At 46.6% G+C, this 21,515-nt stretch overlaps 1 protein-coding gene and 1 long non-coding RNA gene across 2 annotated transcripts in view; both read right to left on the bottom strand.

Moving 5' to 3' along the window:
- The window catches only part of LOC116940965 (uncharacterized), a 160,019-nt gene that overhangs the window by 112,060 nt on the left and 26,444 nt on the right, over nucleotides 1-21,515 (bottom strand). The window contains exon 5 of the mRNA XM_076056263.1: nucleotides 14,236-14,321. Within this exon, the coding sequence (XP_075912378.1) occupies nucleotides 14,236-14,321 (86 nt within the window). The remainder of the gene's footprint in view (nucleotides 1-14,235; nucleotides 14,322-21,515) is intronic.
- LOC142906918 (uncharacterized) lies at nucleotides 10,869-12,674 on the bottom strand. The gene is made up of 3 exons (XR_012930558.1): nucleotides 12,037-12,674; nucleotides 11,357-11,428; nucleotides 10,869-11,278 (listed from the first exon to the last, which is right to left on the bottom strand). It is a non-coding gene; the product is annotated as an uncharacterized LOC142906918 (long non-coding RNA).

Genomic DNA, 21,515 nt, shown 5'->3' with positions numbered 1-21,515 from the left:
TACTCGCTGTCACTCACTCACTGTCACTTACTGTCACTCACTCACTGTCACTCACTGTCACTCACACTCACTCACTGTCACTCACTCTGTCACTCACTGTCACTCACTGTCACTCACTCACTCTCACTCAATGTCACTCACTCACTGTCACTCACTCACTGTCACTCACTGTCACTCACTGTCACTCACTCACTGTCACTCACTGTCACTCACTCACTGTTACTCACTGCCACTCACTGTAACTCACTCACTGCCACTGTCACTCACTCACTGTCACTCACTGTCACTCACTGCCACTCACTCACTGTCACTCACGCAGTCACTCACTGTCACTCACTCACTGTCACTCACTCACTGTCACTCACTGTCACTCACTCACTGTCACTCACTGTCACTCACTCACTGTCACTCACTGCCACTCACTGTCACTCACGCACTGTCACTCACTGTCACTCACTGTTACTCACTAACTGTCACTCACTGTCACTCACTCACTCACTGTCACTCACTGTCACTCACTCACTGTCACTCACTGTCACTCACTCACTGCCACTCACTGTCACTCACTCACTGCCACTCACTCACTGTCACTCACTGTCACTCACTCACTGTCACTCACTCACTGTCACTCACTGTCACTCACTCACTTTCACTCACTCACTGTCACTCACTCAATGCCACTTACCGTCGCTCATTCTCACTCACTGTCACTCACTCACTGTCACTTACTGTCACTCACTATCACTCACTCACTGTCACTCATTGTCACTGTCACTCACTGTCACTCATTCACTGTCACTCACTGTCACTCACTCATTGTCACTCACTGTCACTCACTGTCACTCACTCAGTCACTCGCTGTCACTCACTCACTGTCACTTACTGTCACTCACTCACTGTCACTCACTGTCACTCACACTCACTCACTGTCACTCACTCTGTCACTCACTGTCACTCACTGTCACTCACTCACTCTCACTCAATGTCACTCACTCACTGTCACTCACTCACTGTCACTCACTGTCACTCACTGTCACTCACTCACTGTCACTCACTCACTGTCACTCACTGTCACCCACTCACTGTCACTCACTCACTGTCACTCACTCACTGTCACTCGCTAAGGCACTCACTGTAACTCACTGTCACTCACAGCCACTCACTCACTGTCACTCACTCACTGTCACTCACTGTCACTCACTCACTGTCACTCACTGTCACTCACTCACTCACACTCACTGTCACTCACTGGCACTCACTCACACTCACTTTCACTCACTCACTGTCACTCTCACTATAACTCACTGTCACTCACTCACTGTCACTCACTGTCACTCACTCACACTCACTGTCACTCACTGGCACTCACTCACTCACACTCACTTTCACTCACTCACTGTCACTCTCACTGTAACTCACTGTCACTCACTCATTGTCACTCACTGTAACTCGCTGTCACTCACTGTCACTCACAGTCACTCACTCACTGTCACTCACTCACTGTCACTCACAGTCACTCACTCACTGTCACCCACTGTCACTAACTGTCACTCACTCACTGTGACTCACTGTCACTCACTCACTGTCACTCACTGTCAGTAGCTGATTCAGCTGCTTCAGTGGCTGATTCAGCTGCTTCAGTAGCTGATTCAGGTGCTTCAGTAGCTGATTCAGCTGCTTCAGTTGCTGATTCAGCTGCTTCAGTAGCTGATTCAGCTGCTTCAGGAGCTGATTCAGCTGCTTCAGTAGCTGATTCAGCTGCTTCAGTTGCTAAATTAGCTACTTCAGTTGCTGATTCAGCTGCTTCAGTAGCTGTCACTGTCACTCACTCACTGTTACTCACTGTCACTCACTGTCACTCACTCACTGTCACTCACTCACTGTCACTGACTAACTGTTACTCACTGTAACTCACTGTCACTCACTCACTATCACTCACTCACTGTCACTCACTCACTATCACTCACTCACTGTCACTCACTGTCACTCACTGTCACTCACTATCACTCACTCACTGTCACTCACTCACTGTCACTCACTGTCACTCACTCACTGTCACTCACTCACTGTCACTCATTTACTGTCACTCACTCACTGTCACTCACTGTCACCCACTCACTGTCACTCACTGTCACTCACTCACTGTCACTCACTAAGGCACTCACTGTAACTCACTGTCACTCACAGCCACTCACTCACAGCCACTCACTCACTGTCACTCACTCACTCACTGTCACTCACTGGCACTCACTCACTCACTTTCACTCACTCACTGTCACTCTCACTGTCACTCACTGTCACTCACTCATTGTCACTCACTGTAACTCGCTGTCACTCACTGTCACTCAGTCACTCACTGTCACTCACTCACTCTGTCACTCACTGTCACTCACACTCACTGTCACTCACTGTAACTCACTCACTGTCACTCACTCAGTTACTCGCTGTCACTCACTATCACTCGCTGTCACTCACTCGCTGTCACTCGCTGCCACTCATTCACTGTCACTCACTGTCATTCACTGTCACTCACTCAGTCACTCACTGTCACTCACTCACTGTCACTCACTCAGTCACTCACTGTCACTCACTCGCAGTCACTCACTCACTCACTGTCACTCAATCTCACTCACTGTCACTCTCACTCACTGTCTCTCACTGTCAGTCACTGTCACTCACTGTCACTCACTCACTGTTACTCACTGTCACTCACTCACTGTTACTCACTGTCATTCACTCACTGTCACTCACTCACTGCCACTCACTGTCACTCACTGTCACTCACTCACTGTCACTCACTCACTGTCACTCACTAAGGCACTCACTGTAACTCACTGTCACTCACTCACTGTCACTCACTATCACTCACTCATTGTCATTCACTCACTGTCACTGTCAGTTGCTGATTCATCTTCTTCAGTTGCTGATTCAGCTGCTTCAGTAGCTGTCACTGTCACTCACTATCACTCACTGTCAGTCACTTACTCACTGTCACTCACTGTCACTCACTCACTGTTACTCATTTACTGTCACTCACTGTCACTCACTCACACTCACTGTCACTCACTCACTGTCACTCATTTACTGTCACTCGCTGTCACTCACTGTCACTCACTCATTGTCACTGTCACTCACTCACTGTCACTCACTCACTCACTGTCACTCACAGCCACTCACTCACTGTCACTCACTCACTGTCACTCACTGTCACTCACACTCACTGTCACTCATTCACTGTCACTCACTCACTGTCACTCACTGTCACTCACTCATTGTCACTCACTGTAACTCGCTGTAACTCGCTGTCACTCACTGTCACTCAGTCACTCACTGTCACTCACAGTCACTCATTCACTGTCAATCACTAACTGTCACAATCACTGTCACTCAATCACTGCCACTCATTTACTGTCACTCACTGTCACTCACTGTCACTCATTTACTGTCACTCACTCATTGTCACAATCACTGTCACTCAATCACTGCCACTCATTTACTGTCACTCACTGTCACTCACTGTCACTCATTTACTGTCACTCACTCATTGTCACTCACTGTCACTCACTCACTCACACTCAATCACACTCACTGTCACTCACTCACTGTCACTCACTCATTGTCACTCACTGTAACTCGCTGTAACTCAATGTCACTCACTGACTGTCACTCACAGTCACTTACTCACGGTCACTCACTCACGGTCACTCACAGTCACTCACTCACGGTCACTCACTGTCACTCACTGTCACACACTCACTGTAACTCACTGTCACTCACTCACTGTCACTCACTGTCACTCACTCACTCAATGTAACTCACTGTCACTCACTGTCACTCACTCACTGTCACTCACTCACTGTCACTCACTGTCACTCACTGTCACTCACTCACTGTCACTCACTGTCACTGTCACTCACTCGCAGTCACTCACTGTCACTGTCACTCACTCGCAGTCACTCACTCACTGTCACTCACTCACTGTCACTCACTCACAGTCACTCACTGTCACTCACTCACTCACTGTCACCCACTGTCACTCATTTACTGTCACTCATTTACTGTCACTCACTGTCACTCACTGTCACTCACTCACTCACTGTCACCCACTGTCACTCATTTACTGTCACTCATTTACTGTCACTCACTGTGACTCACTGTCACTCACTCACTGTCACTCAATGTCACTCACTATCACTCACTCACTGTAACTCACTCACTGTCACTCACTGTCACTCACTGTCACTCACTCACTGTCACTCACTGTCACTCACTCACAGTCACTCACTCACAGTCACTCACTCACTGTCACTCACTGTCACTCACTGTCACTCACTCACTGTCACTCATTGTCACTCACTGTCACTCACTGTCACTCATTGTCACTCACTGTCACTCACTGTCACTCACTCACTGTCACTCACTGTCACTCACTGTCACTCACTGTCACTCACTGTCACTCACTCACTGTCACTCACTGCCACTCGCACCCCTCGGTGATGACGTCGCTCGCTCGCTCTGCCTCGCTCCCTCTCTCCCCACGCTCACCAACAAAGACAAAGGTCGCCCCGACAGCCTTCAGCAGCTGTCGGGGCAAGCGTCGGTAGCGAGCGGCGTCTGTGAAGGGCGGCACGGCGCACAAGGGGGTGGCCGGCACCAGCCCCGGCCGCCTTTGTCTCCCTTGTGGTGATGTTTACACACCGCACCGGATACCAGTTTGAGGCTGAGTGGACCTAGAGGAGCCCCAGGACCGGTTCAGATAATCGTCACTGGCTTTGGCCGTGAGCGGGAATCAAACCCGGGTCCCTGGGTTCGTGGTGCAGTGAGCTAACCGCTGCACCACCGCTCCTCACTCTCATATACACACTCACACTCATCCCCATACAGCCACTATCATACACACTCTCACTCTTCTATACACACTCACTCATCCCCATACAGTCACTCACTCACATACACTCACTCTCATATACACACTCACACTCATCCCCATACAAACACAGTTACTATCACACTCTCACACACACACACTAACTCTCACCCACTCACCCACACTCTCTCACACACTCACCCACACTCTCACAAACTCACCCACACTCACACACACTCACCCACACTCTCACACACACTCTCACACACTCACCCACCCTCTCACACACTCACACACACTCTCACCCACCCTCTCACACACTCAACCACACTCTCTCACACACTCTCTCACACTCACCCTCACACACTCTCACACACTCACCCACACTCACCCACACTCTCCCACAGTCTCATACACTCTCACACACTCACCCACACTCTCACACACTCAGCCACACTCTCAAACATACAAAGACAAAGTTCCCCTGCATAGTCTTAACGTACTGTCGTGGCAAGTGCTGTAAACGAGCACCTGTGAATGCCGGCACGGCACGCGAGGAGGCGATTGACCGCACCACACCCGGTCGCCTTTGTCCCCCTAGTGGCGATGTTCACACTCTGCACCAGCTGCTCTTTTGAGGCTGAGTCAACCTAGGGGAGTCCGGCTTCTATAGTCGTCACTGGTGTTGGTCGTGAGTGGGAATGGATCCCGGGTCGCCGGGTTCGTAGCGCAGCGCGCAGGTCACTACACTACCGCTCCCCACTACTCTCACACAGCGATACAGTCACCAACTCTCTACCTCGTTCTCTACCTCGTTCTCCACCTCGTTCTCCACCTCGTTCTCTACCTCTCTCTCTACCTCGTTCTCCACCTCGTTCTCTACCTCGCTCTCTACCTCGTTCTCTACCTCTCTCTCTACCTCGTTCTCTACCTCGTTCTCTACGTCTCTCTCTCTACCTCTCTACTTCGCTCTCTACCTCTCTCTCTACCTCGTTCTCTACCTCTCTCTCTACCTCTCTATCTCTACCTCGTTCTCTACCTCGTTCTGTACCTCTCTACCTCGTTCTCTACCTCGCTCTCTACCTCTCTCTAACTCGTTCTCTACCTCGTTCTCTACCTCTCTCCACCTCGTTCTCTACCTCTCTCTATCTCCACCTCGTTCTCTACCTCGTTCTCTACCTCGTTCTCTACCTCTCTCTCTACCTCGTTCTCTACCTCTCTCTCTACCTCGTTCTCTACCTCTCTCTCTCTACCTCGTTCTCTACCTCTCTCTACCTCGTTCTCTACCTCACTCTACCTCTCTCTCTACCTCGTTCTCTACCTCTCTCTCTACCTCTCTACCTCGTTCTCTACCTCTCTCTACCTCTTATTAGGTTCTTTCGGTAAAGTCACTTAGAATGAGAATAAAATAATAAATTGATAAAATAAAATAACACAATAAAATTCTCACGACGTTTCGGCCACAACACAAGCGGCCTCCATCAGGTGAAGGGACGAGACTGTCTGGAGGACAGCGCTGGAGTGAAAAAGCCACGCTCAGATCGCGACCTTTAAGCTGTGTGAGAAGAAACAAAGCGCCTTGACAAAGGAATTAGCATATAATTTAGCATTGAAATGGCTCATTGAAATAGCTAAGTTAAAGTATACACATCCGCAGAGGTACCCCTTGACAAAGGAATTAGCATAGAATTTAGCATTGAAATAGCTGAGTGATTAGCTTGTGACTGGTCGCAGAAATGGCTATTTTAAAGTTAAAGCATACACATGCGCAGAGGCACCTAGTACAAATCAAACAGGAGAATTTAGCATTGAAATAACTAGGAGAATCTAGCATTGAAATAACTGAGTGATTAGCTTGTGACTCGTCACAGAAATGGCTATGTTGGAGTCATAGCCTACACATCTGAGCTATTCACAGTAACTGGGTATACACTACAATATATAATGAATACTATATAGTGAACCAATAAACTAAAATATAAATTACCTCAATGTTATCAATAAACTCTATATATTCTCCAATCAGCTAAGCTACCAACAATAAGTCGTTATATATCACAATGCTATATGGCGAAAAAATGGGTGGATTCTTACCCTCAACTTTAGCAACACGGATAGCTACGGCCCCGTTCAGACGGACGAGTTCATCCATGGTCGGAACAGAGGAGGGGGAGAGAGACAGCTGCGAGGCGCTGTTATACTCCATGTTGTAAACCATACCATTAACCGTGGTGTGAGAGGTATTAAGAGTCAATGCCAGCGAAAGAGCTGTGGTCTGAAGGTCATTGTAAAATACAATTAATTAAGAACGGAAATGGTTTAAAACATCTTTCCAATGGTTACTAAGCCAGAATCCATCTTTTCGGTTGAAATTGTCTCTGTGCTTGTATATGTGAATGGCCTCATGAACGAATCTCTCATGGTAGCCGGTTGGTTTGCAAAGAACCTCCGTCTTGGAGAAGTCAATGTCATGTGAGCCCACTGAATTATAACAGTGATCTGCCACGGCAGAGGAGTTCGTTCTACCGTGTTTCAAGTCTGCTTTATGTTCGCGGATGCGATCCGAGATGTCGTTTGGTTTCTCCAATGTAGCTACTACCACAGAGGCACTTAGTTTGTAAACGCCCGGGTACTGTATGTCTGGAACAGCATCTTTTACAGATGGAACTAGATCACGGATTTTATGTACTGTGTTGAATCGGACCTGGATCTTGTGTTTATTCAGGATTTTGGAGATCTTTTTAGTGACCCCTGCAATGTAGGGTAAGGTGATGGTTTTGAGTGGCTCCACAAGAGGATCCTTCTTCATGACTGGAGTGATGGCTTTGCGGATTGTGTAGTCGGAGTAACCATTAGCCCTGAGAGCCTGGTGTACGTGCTTGAGTTCACTGGTAATGTGTTCCTGGTCGGAAATGCATTGGGCTCTATGGTATAGGGTCTTGATGAGGGAGTTCTTCTGGGATGGATGGTGGTGGGAATCCGGTTTCAAGTAAGCATCTGTATGGGTAGCTTTCCTGTAGACAGAGTGGCTCATTGAACCATCATGTCTCCTTTTAATTAAGACATCCAAAAAGGGTAGTTTGCCATCTTTTTCGACCTCCATGGTAAATCTGATGGCTGGGTGTATGGAATTGATGTGGTCGTGGAATTGGTCTAGAGCAGGCTGGCCATGTGGCCAGATGACAAAGGTGTCATCCACGTACCTCTTCCATAAGGTCGGGCATAGAGTGGCAGTCTGGATGGCATCAGTTTCAAATTTTTCCATGAATACGTTGGCTACAACCGGAGATATGGGGGAGCCCATGCGGGTGCCCTCAGTTTGTTTGTAGAAAGTTCCATTCCAGGTGAAGTATGTGTTGGTTAAGCAATGTCTCACCAGGAGAAGTACATCAGTATGCAGTCTTTGATGAACCAGGTCTTCAATGATAGCGATGGTGTCAGGTACCGGGACTTTGGTGAACAAGGACACCACGTCAAAACTGACAAGCAGGTCGTCTGGGGACAGGGAAATGCCTTTGATTGTCGATACCAGGTGAGTAGAATTTAGTACCGCAGAGGTGGTTTTGCCAGTGAAAGGTCGCAGTATATCAGCAAGAAAACGTGCCAGTTTATAGGTGGGGGAGTTGATAGTAGAGACGATGGGACGAAGGGGTGTATCTTCTTTGTGTATCTTTGGAAGGCCATATAATCTTGGTGGTCTGGCGACAAGGGCAATGCCACTGTCATCATGGACAAAACAGAATATAACAACAAAATTCAAGAACTACTCAACGATGGCAGCTATACAAAAATAAAGAGATCCCACTAACAGCCTGGTTACCAAAACGAACAAAATCATCTCTGATTCAACAGCATTAATTGATCAGACCAAACAGTTCTCGTTGAAACCCTCTGCTGCCAGAGCACCAAGATTATATGGCCTTCCAAAGATACACAAAGAAGATACACCCCTTCGTCCCATCGTCTCTACTATCAACTCCCCCACCTATAAACTGGCACGTTTTCTTGCTGATATACTGCGACCTTTCACTGGAAAAACAACCTCTGCAGTACTAAATTCTACTCACCCGGTATCGACAATCAAAGGCATTTCCCTGTCCCCAGACGACCTGCTTGTCAGTTTTGATGTGGTGTCCTTGTTCACCAAAGTCCTGGTACCTGACACCATCGCTATCATTGAAGACCTGGTTCATCAAGGACTGCATACTCATGTACCCCCCTGGTGAGACATTGCTTAACCAACACATACTTCACCTGGAATGGAACTTTCTACAAACAAACTGAGGGCACCCCGGTTGTAACCAACGTATTCATGGAAAAATTTGAAACTGACGCCATCCAGACTGCCACTCTACGCCCGACCTTATGGAAGAGGTACGTGGATGACACCTTTGTCATCTGGCCACATGGCCAGCCTGCTCTAGACCAATTCCACGACTATATCAATTCCATACACCCAGCCATCAGATTTACCATGGAGGTCGAAAAAGATGGCAAACTACCCTTTTTGGATGTCTTAATTAAAAGGAGACATGATGGTTCAATGAGCCACTCTGTCTACAGGAAAGCTACCCATACAGATGCTTACTTGAAACCGGATTCCCACCACCATCCATCCCAGAAGAACTCCCTCATCAAGACCCCATACCATAGAGCCCAATGCATTTCCGACCAGGAACACATTACCAGTGAACTCAAGCACGTACACCAGGCTCTCAGGGCTAATGGTTACTCCGACTACACAATCCGCAAAGCCATCACTCCAGTCATGAAGAAGGATCCTCTTGTGGAGCCACTCAAAACCATCACCTTACCCTACATTGCAGGGGTCACTAAAAAGATCTCCAAAATCCTGAATAAACACAAGATCCAGGTCCGATTCAACACAGTACATAAAATCCGTGATCTAGTTCCATCTGTAAAAGATGCTGTTCCAGACATACAGTACCCGGGCGTTTACAAACTAAAGTGCCTCTGTGGTAGTAGCTACATTGGAGAAACCAAACGACATATCTCAGACCGCATCCGCGAATATAAAGCAGACTTGAAACACGGTAGAACAAACTCCTCTGCCGTGGCAGATCACTGTTATAATTCAGTGGGCTCACATGACATTGACTTCTCCAAGACGGAGGTTCTTTGCAAACCAACCGGCTACCATGAGAGATTCGTTCATGAGGCCATTCACATATACAAGCACAGAGACAATTTCAACCGAGAAGATGGATTCTGGCTTAGTAACCATTGGAAAGATGTTTTAAACCATTTCCGTTCTTAATTAATTGTATTTTACGATGACCTTCAGACCGCAGCTCTTTCGCTGGCATTGACTCTTAATACCTCTCACACCACGGTTAATGGTATGGTTTACAACATGGAGTATAACAGCGCCTCGCAGCTGTCTCTCTCCCCCTCCTCTGTTCCGACCATGGATGAACTCGTCCGTCTGAACGGGGCCCGTAGCTATCCGTGTTGCTAAAGTTGAGGGTAAGAATCCACCCATTTTTTCGCCATATAGCATTGTGATATATAACGACTTATTGTTGGCAGCTTAGCTGATTGGAGAATATATAGATTTTATTGATAACATTGAGGTAATTTATATTTTAGTTTTTTATTGGTTCACTATATAGTATTGTATATAGTATTGTAGTGTATACCCAGTTACTGTGAATAGCTCAGATGTGTAGGCTATGACTCCAACATAACCATTTCTGTGACGAGTCACAAGCTAATCACTCAGTTATTTCAATGTTAGATTTTCCTAGTTATTTCAATGCTAAATTCTCCTGTTTGATTTGTACTAGGTGCCTCTGTGAATGTGTATGCTTTAACTTTAACATAGCCATTTCTGTGACCAGTCACAAGCTAATCACTCAGCTATTTCAATGCTAAATTCTATGCTAATGCCTTTGTCAAGGCGCTTTGTTTCTTCTCACACAGCTTAAAGGTCGCGATCTGAGCATGGCTTTTTCGCTCCAGCGCTGTCCTCTAGTCTCGCCCCTTCACCTGATGAAGGCCGCTTGTGTTGTGGCCGAAACGTCGTGAGAATTTTATTGTGTTATTTTATTTTATCAATTCATTATTTTATTCTCATTCTACGTGACTTTACCGAAAGAACCAAAGAAGATGAATCCTTGCAGTCACGAAAGCTTTAAATCGAAACTCTCTCTACCTCGTTCTCTACCTCTCTCTCTACCTCGTTCTCTACCTCTCTCTACCTCCTTCTCTACCTCGTTCTCTACTTTTCTCTACCTCGTTCTCTACCTCGTTCTCTACCTCTCTCTCTACCTCGTTCTCCACCTCGTTCTCTACCTCGTTCTCTACCTCTCTCTCTACCTCTCTCTCTACCTCTCTCTCTACCTCGTTCTCTACCTCGTTCTCTACCTCGTTCTCTACCTCTCTCTCTACCTCGTTCTCTACCTCTCTACCTCATTCTCTACCTCGTTCTCTACTTCTCTCTACCTCATTATCTACCTCGCTCTCTACCTCTCTCTCTACCTCGTTCTCTACCTCGTTCTCTACCTCGTTCTCTACCTCTCTCTCTACCTCGTTCTCTACCTCTCTCTCTCTACCTCGTTCTCTACCTCTCTCTCTCTACCTCGTTCTCTACCTCTCTCTCTACCTCGTTCTCTGCCTCGTTCTCTACCTCCTTCTCTACCTCTCTCTCTACCTCGTTCTCTACCTCCTTCTCTACCTCTCTCTCTACCTCTCTCTACCTCGTTCTCTACCTCGTTCTCTACCTCGTTCTCTACCTCTCTCTCTCTACCTCGTTCTCTACCTCTCTCTCCACCTCCTTCTCTACCTCGTTCTCTACTTCTCTCTACCTCGTTCTCTACCTCGTTCTCTACCTCGTTCTCTACCTCTCTCTCTACCTTGTTCTCTACCCCTCTCTCTACCTCTCTACCTCGTTCTCTACTTCTCTCTACCTCTCTCTCTACCTCGTTCTCTACCTCTCTCTCTACCTCGTTCTCTACTTCTCTCTACCTCGTTCTCAACCTCGTTCTCTACCTCTCTCTACCTCGTTCTCTACCTCCTTCTCTACCTCGTTCTCTACTTCTCTCTACCTCGTTCTCAACCTCGTTCTCTACCTCTCTCTACCTCGTTCTCTACCTCTCTCTACCTCCTTCTCTACCTCGTTCTCTACTTCTCTCTACCTCGTTCTCTACCTCGTTCTCTACCTCTCTCTCTACCTCTCTCTACCTCGTTCTCTACCTCGTTCTCTACCTCTCTCTCTACCTCGTTCTCTACCTGTCTCTCTACCTCTCTCTCTACCTCGTTATCTACCTCCTTCTCTACCTCGTTCTCTACTTCTCTCTACCTCGTTCTCTACCTCCTTCTCTACCTCTCTCTCTACCTCGTTCTCTACCTCGTTCTCTACCTCGTTCTCTACCTCTCTCTCTACCTCTCTCTCTACCTCGTTCTCTACCCAGTTCTCTACCTCTCTCTCTACCTCGTTCTCTACCTCGTTCTCTACCTCTCTACCTCGCTCTCTACCTCGTTCTCTACCTCTCTACCTCGTTCTCTACCTCTCTCTCTACCTCGTTCTCTACCTCGTTCTCTACCTCTCTCTCTACCTCGTTCTCTACCTCGTTCTCTACCTCTCTCTCTACCTCGTTCTCTACCTCTCTCTCTACCTCGTTCTCTACCTCGTTCTCTACCTCGCTCTCTACCTCGTTCTCTACCTCGTTCTCTACCTCTCTCTCTACCTCGTTCTCTACCTCTCTACCTCTCTCTCTCTAACTCTCTCTACCTCGTTCTCTACCTCGTTCTCTACCTCGTTCTCTAACTCTCTCTCGAGACGTCCAGCAGCAGCAGGCCAGCAAGATGGTGCCCCCGGTGCAAGCGTCTCCACTGTGTAAGACGGCACCACTCTGCACTGGGACTTTGTCTCGTGTCTACGACTCCGTCAGATTGGCACGGCTGAAGCTCATCGCGCTAGAGGAGGAGCGGCGGATAGAGGAGGAGGAGCGGCACAAGCGGGAGGAGGAGGCAGAACGGACCGCATGCGAGATCGCTGCCGCACCTGAAGACGCAATCCCCAAGTGACAACTTGTAGTAGAGGCGGTGAAGTGCAGAGAAGCGAGAGACGCTCAGGGCACACACGGCACAGCAACATTGCACGGCGCAGGACGGACTTGCTAGGCAAGACGCCAACAACACGGCGCACACATCTGAGGTACAAACACAAGAATGTACACAGAGTACACAAACAGCAGGCTTATCCGGCAGGATGATTGGGGCCGTCCATAAATGACGTCACGCGATTTTGGACGATTTTTTTTACCCCCCCCCCCTCGTCACAGGGCGTCACAAAAAGTCAGACCCCCCCCTTCAAATATGACGTCACAAAGCTCTGCCCCCCCCCCCCAACGATATTTCCATTTTGAAAATAAAACATGCTTCAAATCGCTTTAAACTATTGTCATTGTTGTGCGTATTTAATGTGGCGCTGCACTCTGATGTTGTAGGAGACAACATTTATTAAAAAGTCTATTTAATTAAGTAGAACGTGTTGTCTATATTTAAAGTTGCGCATTTTGATGTGACGTCACATTTCTCACCCCCCCCCCCCCTCGTCACACATCGTCACAAATGTCTGACCCCCCCCCCCCAGGTGCGTGACGTCATTTATGGACGGCCCCATTCACACTGGCGATTCTACAAGCACTCGACAAGACACCCTGAGATCGCTCCCACTCCACATTGACATTTGTCTTCTAAGTCTGTCTCCCTCATTGTGAGCTGTAAGGTTCGTCTGTTAGGACGTCAATAACGTGGAGTAATGTCTCTAACCCATCACTCTCTCTCTAACTCACTCGCTAACTCTCACTCACTAACTAACTCTCTCTCTATCTCTCTCTCTAACTCGCTCGCTAACTCTCTCTCTCTAACGCTCTCACTAACTCTCTCTCTCTAACTCACTCGCTAACTCACTCACTAACTCTCTCACTCACTCACTAACTCTCTCTCTCTCACTCACTAACTCACTCACTAACTCTCTCACTCACTCACTAACTCTCTCTCTCTAACTCACTCGCTAACGCTCTCTCTCTATCTCTCTCACTCACTAACTCTTGCTCTATCTCTCTAACTCTCTCACTCACTCACTAACTCTCTCTCTAACTCTCTCTCTCTAACTCTCTCTCTCACTCACTAACTCTCTCTCTATCTCTCTCACTAACTCTCTCACTCACTAACTCTATAACTCACTAACTCTCTCTCTAACTCTCTCTCTAACTCACAAACTCTCTCACTAACTCTCTCACTCACTAACTAACTCCCTCTCTAACTCTCTCACTCACTAACTAACACTCTCTCTAACTCTCTCTGTCTCTCACCCCCCCCCCCCTCTCCGCGTGACTCACAAAGCGCAGCACGAGGCCCTGGCAGGCGTGGTGCTTCAGCAGGCTCAGCAGGAACTTGAGGCCTCCACAGTCCACGAAGGTCTGACCTGTGACCAGAGAGAGAGGAGAATCAGACTCAGAGGTTCCTCCAATCCACCCGATACACGCACCGTGGTACCCCTCCACACACCACTTACACAGACACATACACCATATACACGCACACCATGTACACACAAACACACCATGTACACATACATACCATGTACACACACCATGTACACGCACACACCATGTACACATACACACCATGTACACACACACCATGTACACACACACCACGATAGCCCTACACACACCACGATAGCCCTACACACACCACTACACAGACACATACACCATATACACACACACCACGTACACAGACACACACACCACGTACACACACCATGTACACACACCATGTACACAGACACACATCATATACACACACACACCATGTACACACACACACCACGATACCGCTACACACACCACTACACACACACACCATATACACACACACCATGTACACATACACACCATGTACACACAAACCACGATACCCCTACACACACCACGTACATACACACACACACCATATACACACACCATGTACACACACCATGTACACACACACCATGTAAACACAAACACACCATATGCACACACACCATGTACACACAAAAACCATGTACACACACAAACCGCGTACACACACCACCTCACCCCCTCACCCCTCAACCCCTTACCACCGCCTCCCCCTCACCACTCTCACCACCGCTCCCCTCACCACCGCCCCCCTCACCACCTCACCACCTCACCCCCTCACCACCGCCCCCTCACTAGAGAGAGTGAATCTCAATGGCTCTCACCTGGTTGAATAAAGGATTCACTCACTAGATGTAGTGAGGTAAATGGTTCCCACCTGGTGAAATAAAGGAGACTACTCTCAGTAGAGATAGCGAATCTAAATAGCTCCCGCCTGGTTAAAGAAGTAATTCACTGCATCGAGTGAATCTCAATGGCTCTCGCAGGATTACATAACGGAGTTACTCACGAAAGATGGTGAATCGCAATGGCTCTTAACTGGTTAAATAAAGGAGTCATTCAATCTGGACAGTAAATCTTAATGGCCCATATCAGTAGAGTGTGAATCTCAACATCTCTCGCATGGTTAAAAACATTAACTATTCACTAAAGATAGTGAATGTTAAAGGGTAAATAAAGGAATCGCTCAATAGAGACAGTTCATCTAAATAACTCCCACCTGGCCAAATAATTAATTAATTCGCTAGGAATGATCTCAGGGGCTCCAATTTAGCACGCTGAGGCCACTCTGGGTAGAGTGAATCTCAGTGTTTCCCTCTGAGTGGAGACAGTGAATGTCCCCAGTGGCTGAATAGAGACAGTGAATGTCCCCAGTGGCTGAGTGGAGACAGTGAATGTCCCCCAGTGGCTGAGTGGAGACAGTGAATGTCCCCCACTGCCTGAGTGGAGACAGTGAATGTCCCCCAGTGGCTGAGTGGAGACAGTGAATGTCCCCACTGACTGAGTGGAGACAGTGAATGTCCCCCAGTGGCTGAGTGGAGACAGTGAATGTCCCCACTGGCTGAGTGGAGACAGTGAATGTCCCCCAGTGGCTGAGTGGAGACAGTGAATGTCCCCACTGGCTGAGTGGAGACAGTGAATGTCCCCACTGGCTGAGTAGACACAGTGAATGTCCCCGAGTGGCTGAGTGGAGACAGTGAATGTCCCCCAGTGGCTGAGTGGAGACAGTGAATGTCCCCACTGGCTGAGTGGAGACAGTGAATGTCCCCACTGGCTGAGTGGAGACAGTGAATGTCCCCAGTGGCTGAGTGGCCACAAGACGGAATCCGTCTCCCCCTCCACCCCGCGTGTGAGGAGCGACCGCGCTGCTGCTGCTGGTGGCGGTACTGGTGGTAGTGGTAGTTATAGTAGTTAGGTAATGGTGGTAGTGGTTGTAGTGGTAGTTATAGTAGTTAGGTAATGGTGGTAGTGGTGGTAGTGGTGGTAGTTATAGTAGTTAGGTAATGGTGGTAGTGGTTGTAGTGGTAGTTATAGTAGTTAGGTAATGGTTGTGGTAGTGGTTGTAGTGGTAGTTATAGTAGTTAGGTAATGGTGGTTGTGGTAGTGGTTGTAGTGGTAGTTATAGTAGTTAGGTAATGGTGTTTGTGGTAGTGATTGTAGTGGTAGTTATAGTAGTTAGGGGATGGTGGTTGTGGTAGTGGTTGTAGTGGTAGTTATAGTAGTTAGGTAATGGTGGCGGTAGTGGTTGTAGTGGTAGTTATAGTAGTTAGGTAATGGTGGTTGTGGTAGTGGTTGTAGTGGTAGTTATAGTAGTTAGGTAATGGTGGTTGTGGTAGTGGTGGTAGTGGTAGTTATAGTAGTTAGGTAATGGTTGTGGTAGTGGTTGTAGTGGTAGTTATAGTAGTTAGGTAATGGTGGTAGTGGTTGTAGTGGTAGTTATAGTAGTTAGGTAATGATTGTCGTAGTGGTTGTAGTGGTAGTTATAGTAGTTAGGTAATGGTGGTTGTGGTAGTGGTTGTAGTGGTAGTTATAGTAGTTAGGGGATGGTGGTTGTCGTAGTGGTTGTAGTGGTAGTTATAGTCGTTAGGTAATGGTGCTTGTGGTAGTGGTGGTAGTGGTAGTTATAGTACTTAGGTAATGGTGGTGGTAGTGGTTGTAGTGGTAGTTATAGTAGTTAGGTGATGGTGGTTGTGGTAGTGGTTGTAGTGGTAGTTATGGTAGTTAGGTAATGGTGGCGGTAGTAGTTGTAGTGGTAGTTATAGTAGTTAGGTAATGGTGGTTGTGGTAGTGGTTGTAGTGGTAGTTATAGTAGTTAGGTAATGGTGGTTGTGGTAGTGCTTGTAGTGGTAGTTATAGTAGTTAGGTAGTGGTGGTTGTGGTAGTGGTTGTAATGATAGTTACAGTAGTTAGGTAATAGTGGTTGTGGTAGTAGTGGTAGTTATAGTAGTTAGGTAATGGTAGTGGTAGTAGTGGTAGTTATAGTAGTTAGGTAATGGTGGTTGTGGTAGCGGTTGTAGTGGAGTTATACTAGTTATGTAATGGTGGTTGTAGTGGAAGTTATAGTAGTTAGGTGATGGTGGTTGTGGTAGTGGTAGTAGTTATAGTAGTTACGTAGTGGCGGTTGTGGTAGTGGTTGTAGTGGTAGTTATAGTAGTTAGGTAATGGTGGTAGTGGTTGTAGTGGTAGTTATAGTAGTTAGGTAATGGTGGTTGTGGTAGTGGTTGTAGTGGTAGTTAAAGTAGTTAGGTAGTGGTGGTTGTGGTAGTGGTTGTAGTGGTAGTTATAGTAGTTAGGTAATAGTGGTTGTAGTGCTAGTTATAGTAGTTAGCTAGTGGTGGTTGTGCTAGTAGTGGTAGTTATCGTATTTAGGTAATGTTAGTGGTGGTACTGGTTGTATTGGTAGTTATAGTAGTTAGGTAATTTTGGTGGTGGTAGTGGTGGTAGTTATAGTAGTTAGGTAATGGTGGTTGTGGTAGTGGTTGTAGTGGTAGTTATAGCAGTTAGGTAATGGTGGTTGTAGTGCTAGTTATAGTAGTTAGGTAGTGGTGGTTGTGCTAGTAGTGGTAGTTATCGTATTTAGGTAATGTTAGTGGTGGTACTGGTTGTATTGGTAGTTATAGTAGTTAGGTAATTTTGGTGGTAGTGGTGGTAGTGGTAGTTATAGTAGTTAGGTAATGGTGGTTGTGGTAGTTTTTGTAGTGGTAGTTATAGTAGTTAGGTAATGGTTGTGCTTTTGGTAGTAGTGGTAGTTATAGTAGTTAGGTAGTGGTGGTTGTGGTAGTGGTTGTAGTGGTAGTTATAGTAGTTAGGTAATGGTGGTTGTGGTAGTGGTTGTAGTGGTAGTTATAGTAGTTAGGTAATGATTGTGGTAGTGATTGTAGTGGTAGTTATAGTAGTTAAGTAATGGTGGTAGTAGTAGTGGTTGTAGTGGTAGTTATAGTAGTTGGGTAATGGTGGTAGTGTTTGTAGTGGTAGTTATAGTAGTTAGGTAATGGTGGTGCTGGTCATAGTGGTAGTTATAGTAGTTAGGTAGTGGTGGTTGTGGTAGTAGTGGTAGTTATAGTAGTTAGGTAATGGTGGTTGTGGTAGTGGTTGTAGTGGTAGTTATAGTAGTTAGGTAATGGTGGTGGTGGTAGTAGTGGTAGTTATAGTAGTTAGGTAGTGGTGGTTGTGGTAGTGGTTGTAGTGGTAGTTATAGTATTTAGGTAATAGTGGTTGTGGAAGTAGTGGTAGTTATAGTAGTTAGGTAATGGTGGTGGTGGTAGTAGTGGTAGTTATAGTAGTTAGGTAGTGGTGGTTGTGGTAGTGGCTGTAGTGGTAGTTATAGTAGTTAGGTAATAGTGGTTGTGGTAGTAGTGGTAGTTATAGTAGTTAGGTAATGGTGGTCGTAGTGGTAGTAGTGGTAGTTATAGTAGTTAGGTAATGGTGGTTGTGGTAGCGGTTGTAGTGGAGTTATAGTAGTTAGGTAATGGTGGTTGTAGTGGAAGTTATAGTAGTTAGGTGATGGTGGTTGTGGTAGTAGTTATAGTAGTTACGTAGTGGGGGTTGTGGTAGTGGTTGTAGTGGTAGTTATAGTAGTTAGGTAATGGTGGTAGTGGTTGTAGTGTTAGTTATAGTAGTTAGGTAATGGTGGTTGTGGTAGTGGTTGTAGTGGTAGTTAAAGTAGTTAGGTAGTGGTGGTTGTGGTAGTGGTTGTAGTGGTAGTTATAGTAGTTAGGTAATAGTAGTTGTGGTAGTGGTAGTTATAGCAGTTAGCTAGTGGTGGTTGTGGTAGTGGTTGTAGTGGTAGTTATAGCAGTTAGGTAATGGTGGTTGTAGTGCTAGTTATAGTAGTTAGCTAGTGGTGGTTGTGCTAGTAGTGGTAGTTATCGTAGTTAGGTAATGTTAGTGGTGGTACTGGTTGTATTGGTAGTTATAGTAGTTAGGTAATGTTGGTGGTGGTAGTGGTAGTTATAGTAGTTAGGTAATCGTGGTTGTGGTAGTTTTTGTAGTGGTAGTTATAGTAGTTAGGTAATGGTTGTGCTTGGTAGTAGTGGTAGTTATAGTAGTTAGGTAGTGTTGGTAGTGGTTGTAGTGGTAGTTATAGTAGTTAGGTAATGGTGGTTGTGGTAGTGGTTGTAGTGGTAGTTATAGTAGTTAGGTAATGGTTGTGGTAGTGATTGTAGTGGTAGTTATGGTAGTTAAGTAATGGTGGTAGTAGTAGTGGTTGTAGTGGTAGTTATAGTAGTTGGGTAATGGTGGTAGTGTTTGTAGTGGTAGTCATAGTAGTTAGGTAATGGTGGTGCTGGTCATAGTGGTAGTTATAGTAGTTAGGTAGTGGTGGTTGTGGTAGTAGTGGTAGTTATAGTAGTTAGGTAATGGTGGTTGTGGTAGTGGTTGTAGTGGTAGTTATAGTAGTTAGGTAATGGTGGTGGTAGTAGTAGTGGTAGTTATAGTAGTTAGGTAGTGGTGGTTGTGGTAGTGGTTGTAGTGGTAGTTATAGTATTTAGGTAATAGTGGTTGTGGAAGTAGTGGTAGTTATAGTAGTTAGGTAATGGTGGTGGTAGTAGTAGTGGTAGTTATAGTAGTTAGGTAATGTTAGTGGTGGTAGTGGTTGTAGTGGTAGTTATAGTAGTTAGGTAATGTTGGTGGTGGTAGTGGTAGTTATAGTAGTTAGGTGATGGTGGTTGTGGTAGTTGTTGTAGTGGTAGTGATAGTAGTTAGGTAATGGTGGTTGTGGTTGTAGTGGTAGTTATAGTAGTTAGGTAATGTTGGTGGTGGTAGTGGTTGTAGTGGTAGTTATAGTAGTTAGGTAGTGGTGGTTGTGGTTGTAGTGGTAGTTATAGTAGTTAGGTAATGGTGGTTGTGGTTGTAGTGGTAGTTATAGTAGTTAGATAATGTTGGTGGTAGTGGTTGTAGTGGTAGTTATAGTAGTTAGGTGATGGTGGTTGTGGTAGTGATGAGTGGGAGTGCAGCTGCACTATGAAGCCGACAACCCAAATTCGATTCCCACTCACGGCCACCACCAGTGGCGATTATCTAAACCGGTTCTGGGCTTCCCCTAGGTCGAGTCAGCTTGAAACGATTCCCTGATGCGAAGTGTGAACATCGCCTCTAGGGAGACAAAGGCGGTCGGGCGTGGTGCTGGCCACCCACCCCATTGTGCACAGTGCCGCCCTTGATTGGTGCTCGCAAACAGCACTTGCCCCAACGGCCTGCTGAGGCTACATGGGGGATCTTTGTCTTTGTTCACGTGTCCATGAATGAAGAGGAAGTGGAGGTGGTGAGTGAGGGGTTGTGAGTGGCTGAGTAAGAGGTGAGTGTTGAGTGAGTGGACACTGCACGGTGAGTGAGGTAGCGGGTGAGGGGGTGGTGAGTGATGGGTGGTGAGTGGCTGAGTAAGAGGTGAGTGTTGAGTGAGTGGACACTGCATGGTGAGTGAGGTAGAGGGTGAGGGGGTGGTGAGTGAGGGGTGGTGAGTGGCTGAGTAAGATGTGAGTGTAGAGTGAAGAAGGGGTGGAGGAGGGGGGTGAATGAGATGGGAGGGGTGAGCTGTTCAGTGGTGAATTTGAGTTTAGTGGTTAGGGGCCGTCCATAAATGACGTCACGTGATTTTGGACGATTTTTGACCCCATCTCCCTCGTTACACGAAAAAAATCTTACCCCCCTCAAATATGATGTCACAAAGCTCTGCCCCCCCCCCCCCCAAAACCATATTTTCATTTTAAAAATAAAACATGCTTCAAATCGCTTTAAACCAAGGCCGTAATTATAATATATATGGGGGGGGGGGGAGGGGGATACATCCCCCTCCCCCCCCCCCAATATTCAAATATGCTCAGTCCCCCCCCAATATATTGTTATAAAACATTAAAAAATGCTATGCTACGACAAGCAAATCACGCACCGCCGTACGAAATAATCATGGCCAACTGTAATCATAATCATAACCAAACTTAACAAGTTGCCATCATTATTACCACCGGTTCTAGTATTACGGTGTACTGCAGTTCTGCGTGTGGTGGTTTGTCCACGTGGTGTTGCTGTACCCCAGCAGCAGCCGTTGCTCGACTGCTGTGGGTAGGTACAATCAATGTCACGCACTGTACTGTCTCTCCATTTCATTACTTTAAAATGTATTAAAAAGTGGAAAACTAGAAAGTTATATGAGTGTTACGTGGGCTATATCACTGTCAAGTGAAAACAAACATTTTTGGTGAAAACGGGCCGAT

The sequence above is a fragment of the Petromyzon marinus genome, chromosome 1 (genome assembly GCF_048934315.1).
Source record: "Petromyzon marinus isolate PM22_M1 ecotype Great Lakes invasive population chromosome 1, UKy_Petmar_22M1.pri1.0, whole genome shotgun sequence".
Lineage (NCBI taxonomy): Eukaryota > Metazoa > Chordata > Hyperoartia > Petromyzontiformes > Petromyzontidae > Petromyzon > Petromyzon marinus.
Note: the sequence above shows the minus strand (reverse complement) of the source record. Positions and strands in the feature narration are given on the sequence as shown.